Source organism: Myotis brandtii, unplaced genomic scaffold (genome assembly GCF_000412655.1).
Source record: "Myotis brandtii unplaced genomic scaffold, ASM41265v1 scaffold1460, whole genome shotgun sequence".
In the NCBI taxonomy this organism is placed as follows: Eukaryota; Metazoa; Chordata; class Mammalia; order Chiroptera; family Vespertilionidae; genus Myotis; species Myotis brandtii.
In genome coordinates, this window is record NW_005355248.1 from 593,228 (window position 1) to 598,494 (window position 5,267).

General features: G+C 54.5%; 1 protein-coding gene across 1 annotated transcript in view; it reads right to left on the bottom strand.

The window, feature by feature from the left end:
* Nucleotides 1-5,267, bottom strand: part of ATP1B1 (ATPase, Na+/K+ transporting, beta 1 polypeptide) — a 15,231-nt gene that overhangs the window by 2,215 nt on the left and 7,749 nt on the right. Inside the window, exons 3-5 of the mRNA XM_014535583.1 lie at nt 3,478-3,633; nt 1,526-1,710; nt 25-105 (exon numbers count right to left, since the gene is read on the bottom strand). Of these exons, the coding sequence (XP_014391069.1) occupies nt 25-105; nt 1,526-1,710; nt 3,478-3,633 (422 nt within the window). The remainder of the gene's footprint in view (nt 1-24; nt 106-1,525; nt 1,711-3,477; nt 3,634-5,267) is intronic.

A 5,267-nucleotide genomic window follows, 5' to 3' on the forward strand; every position in this document is an offset into this window, starting at 1 on the left:
CCCTCAGTAAGTCCCAGCCCTCACCTTGCCAGTGCACTGGACGGGCAGGACATAGGGGCTGTACTTCACCATTTGAAGACTCTCCATGGTCACATTCTTGGGAGGCTAAAAATAAAACCCACATTGGTCAGTAATTTTGTAAATAACTTTTTAAAATTTTCTGAAGCCCAAACAAGTACACCTGGGGGTGGTGGATGAATGAGTGCCAGGGATCTCAGAAAGGCCGCCACCCAATGACATCAAAGGCCTGTGCTTCGTGAGCACCGTCAGGTGGGGCCAGCCCAGCACTAAGTGGATCTTCCCCGGGACCACCAGGCGGCTACTCCAGGCTGGGAAACGGCCCCGGGAAAGCATCCCTCGCCCGCTAAGACAGAGGGACAGAGGTTGGCATTTGTTTTTATGGAACTTGGGCTTTCCTCTCGAGCCGTGAGGAAATAATGCTCTCCCCCTCCCGCATGCCCTCTCCCTCCCTCCCCTCCAGTGGGGGCACTGCCCGGGGGCATTCCCGCTGTGAGGGACGCCCAGTCTGCACACAGGTGGGGGGCCCTGCCCTGAATGGCGGGGTCCAGGAGGGGTCCATCGTTGAAGGGACCCACGCACACTTTGAAAATGACTCCTTCCCTGACACGAGAGGCACACGCAGCCTCGCATGCGGTCGGACAGAAAGGGCAGCCCCTGTATTGTACGGCACTAATGCTCTGGCCTAGCCTCTGCGTGAGGCCAGAAAGGAATGATCTAGATTGGACTCTCGGAACTCCCTGCCAGCAATCCCTGCAACGTTAAAAACAGGAAGGCCGAACTGGTGAACAGACGGGCCGGGTTCCAGAAGCGAAGTGAGTGTTGGTCATGACTCAGTTGCACTGCAATCGATCCCATCAGGACGAACACTGCACTTGGGGCCGCGGTGCCCACGCGGGCACCCGTGCTTATGGGGGAAGGGCAGCATTAGCTGTTCATGAGAGAATAAGGCCCCTCGTTAAATAAAAGCAGAGGCACCTGCCATCCCTCGGGGACCTCAGGCGGCCCCCATCGGAGGCGCAAGCCAACAGCACGGTCATCAACTTCAACTCAGACCGTATTCAACTGTAATTCTGCAAGGGAATCTTCGTTCAGGAAAATAAATTGTTCTTTCAGATTACCGTTCGTTTTTAAAAATACCTGGGCTCCAAAAGTACCAAAACCAGCATACGGCTCTCTGCGCAGGTAGCTTGTAAATTTAAAAACATCCTTTCCTATGTCTACTCTGAAAGAGTTCACGCTATGAACGCTGTTCTCTGGGCTGAGTACAGGGTGGAGAACGGTCACCCGCCTACCCGGGAGCCCACCCGGCCCCTCGGAACCGCTGCAGAGAGCGAGAGCAAGAAGCTGCGGAACTCATGGTGGGCGCACAGGTTTTTATGCTGCTCTACGGGCTGCGCTTCAAAAACCCTGGCGGGTGTCCTCTAACACCACCTCAGCTCCCTGCGCACCCGTCACTGCTCCTCGCCCCACGCGGCCCATCTGCGCTGGGAGGAGCGGGACTTGCCTTGGGTTTGAAGCCCAGGATGCGGTTGAGCTTTATGATGACACAGGGCTTGCCCTCCTTGTAGCCGAACGACTCGTCATTTATTCCGGAGCAGTTGCCCAGCCACTCGAGCTTGAACCTGCAGACCTTCCGCTCACCGGGGTCACTGTCGTAGGCGCCTCGGTCTTTGAAGTCGCTGGGCACACCTGCAAATGCAAGCGCCTGGTCACCCTGTCCCCCACCGCCCTCCCCGGCTCAGCGGCTGCTCTGCCCGGAACGCAGTGTCTGGGTGCAGCCAGGTTGCCAGCACACCGGTGCCGGCACAGAACCCCCACCAGGGCCCTGGCGTGCTCGGTAAGCAGCTCCTGACAGCTGGTCTCTGGCAATATTTCTCCGCCTTAAATAATGGATGACTCAGCTGTCGGGAGGCTGCAGGGAAACTGGATCGCCCGTCACAGCGCAGCCCGCGGAGGAGGGCAGCACGGTTAGAACCCAGGCAAAGAGGGTCCCGTCACCATCACCGGCAGGACCGGGAGGCCTGGGTCAGGACTTCCTGGGGCTGTGCCTCTGATTCGCAGGTTGAACAGGAAAGAGGGAAAGGATTGGTTTGCTTCCTTTTCACATTCAAGGTTTTCTAAAAATGTTCTTTCGGATTTGAGTTCTTTGCCTTTCATAGCTGTGTGTTCTTATAAATTCATTCAAATGAGAAGTTTAGTTGGAGCATTTTTTATTATGCCTCATACCAAACCCAGAGTAAGAAGAAAAGAAACGCAGATTTCAAAGTCGATACAAAACATCCTGCAGAATACTGAGGCAAATGTAATTTCTATTGACTTTCAAGGTCACAAATGAACTGTCTTCCCTTCCAACGGTAACGTGCCTCAGTTCACTCCATCAGTAACTTAAAGTTACTGCAAAGTGAGATGAAAACCTTTAAGTTCTGAAGAGAAAGACGTGGTGAAATGTTCCTTTTAAACGAGGGAATCTTTCCTAAAGGACTTACTAGGGCTTTCACCCTCATTGTGAGGAGGGGACCCCCTGCAGGCAAAGGCGGACTGCTCGGTGCTGGGGTGGGAGGGAAGGACTGGCGTGGCGGCACCAGCCCAGAGGTGTCCTGTCTGGTGGGGAGCCCGGTGGAGTCACGGATGGTCCCACCAAAGGGTCACTCGGGAGGAAGGCCCGGTGCGCCTCCGAGGAGCGAGCCTGGGGGAGGGCGGGAATCTGGAAATACGGGCAACTGCACTTCTCAAAAGCCATGGGCACCGGGGCCAGAGCGGACCTGTGGCTGTGGGTCTGAGCAGTCAAAAGCAGATCATCTAGGTTCGTGGTCGGCAAACCGCGGCTCGCGAGCCACATGCGGCTCTTTGGCCCCTTGAGTGTGGCTCTTCCACAAAATACCGACTTCTGCGTATGGGCCACAAAGTTTCAAATGCACTGTATGTGCACACCCGCACGTGGTATTTTGTGGTATTTTGTGGAAGAGCCACACTCAAGGGGCCAAAGAGCCGCATGTGGCTCGAGAGCCGCAGTTTGCCGACCACAGGTCTAGGTTTTTAAAGACATCTTTCAATGCAGTAGTAACACTCGAGGATACATTGTTTCTTCCACTGCACCCAAGCCTGAACCATAAAACACTCCCTGCTTTAGAAACACACAAAATGGCCCTGGCCTGGTTGCTCTGTTGGCTGGAGCGTCATCCCGTACCCCAAAAGGTTGTGGGTTCGATTCCCGATCAGGGCACATGCCCAGGTGCGGGTTCAATCCCCAGTGGTTGGAGCAACCAATCAATGTTCCTTGCTCACATCCATGTCTCTCTTCACCCCTTCCCCTCTCTCTCTCTAGAAGAAATCAATTTTTAAAAATGGCCCCTCAGTATGACCAGGGGGCAATCTTTAATTATCCCAGGAGTGTCGTTCAATAGTAGAAATGGGGATGGAATGAACCCACCACAGCAGCCAGAGCGAGTGACTTACTGCCACAGTCTTCAAAAATCATGTCGTCCTTCTGCGCCAAGTCCTTGTACTTCTCCAGGAAGCGGACGATGTTCAGCACGTACGGCTCGTAGCTCTCGGGCTTGGTGGGGTGGAAGGAGATCTCGGTCTTTTGGATCTGAGGAACCTGTGTGAGTCCTGCACCAGGCAGAGGCACAAACAGAGACGATCACCAGCAAGAAGCAAGTCAACCGAGAGCATCCACAGCAGACGCTCCGCGAACAAACACGGCTCAGCCCACCTGCCTAAAGGGGACGGGTCCGATTCTCCACGCGTGAAACCCCTTGGCATCAGAGTAACGTCACAGTTCATGACAGGCGTTATCTCCACGTAATGCATGAAAGCACTTCTTGCACAGAGAGGTTAAGCACCTGGCCCAAGGTCACAGAGGAAGCGGCGGGACCAGAATTCCCACCCAACCACGCCGCATCCAAAGCCTGTCACCTGCCCAGCGGTCCCTCGTGCGCACGTGCCACACCTGCTCGGTCTGCGCAGGTGCCCTCCCGCCTCACTGCCGGCCCTGAGCCCACAGGGCTCCCCCTGTCAGTGAGGTCAGGCCACTCCAAGCCTACAAGACTCAAGACTCCCCCACAGACATTCCTCCGGCTCTCACCCTGAACTGGAGGGTGGGGATGGATGTGAGGGACCTGCTTTCCATTCTGAAGTAAATAGTTATTCTGAGCAGGCGCACTGCCAGCCAGGGTAAAGGTCTCAGCATGCACACCCTGGGCTCCACGCTTCACCCGGGTCTTAGATTCTGTAATTTCCGGAAGATTCTGCCATCACAGACTGCTAGACAGATGTGTGCACAGCAGTGCACGGCCCTCCCAGGGGCGACGGGGGGTGCCCATCACAGTGGAATTCTGTCCCAGATGCAGGTGAATGCAAGATGCCTGGCCACACCAGAAATCCAGATAACCCACAAGGAACTTTTATATAAGCATGGCCCACATGCTACATGGACACGCACGACAGGGGACATGTACTGCATATATTATCTGGGACACTCACCTAAAAGATCACCTGTAACTGATCTTTAGCTCAAATGTAGTTGCACCTCCCGTATTTTTATTTGCTCATCCGGCAACCCTACTCTAGTCCCCAGTCCCAGATCTGCCCTCTGTGCCAGGCGGACAGCGCACGGCCACCTTCCTCAGGGCACCACGCAGACATGAACACAGTGACGTGACTGAAGCAGAAGTGACCACGGGGTGCGGCTATTTTTCTAGCCCTTGAGGATGGCGTTGAGCTTCGAGGTGGGGCTGAGAAGGCCCGGTGTGGGGCTGGCTGGGCCACGCTTCCCCCACGCGCAGCTCCCCAGGGGGGAGGGGGGGTGGCTGAGACAGACTCCTCCAGGAGTGACATCAGGAATCTTTAAAAGGCTGATGCAGAATCTGAAGAACCGGGGACGAGGCTGTCAACGGGAGGGAGGGAGTCTAGGGGAAGTCACAGAGCTCGCTCATAAAAACAAAATGTTTTCAGTCTTTGCTTAAAAATAAAGGAAGGTTACTACAACTGAGATGATTTTTAGGCCCTGGCCAGTGGCTCAGTTGGTTAGAACTGTGGTCGGCAAACTGCGGCTCGTGAGCCACATGCGGCTCTTTGGCCCCTTGAGTGTGGCTCTTCCTAAGCCTTAGGAGTATCCTAATTAAGTTAATAACAATGTACCTACCTATATAGTTTAAGTTTAAAAAATTTGGCTCTCAAAAGAAATTTCAATCGTTGTACTGTTGATATTTGGCTCTGTTGACTAATGAGTTTGCCGACCACTG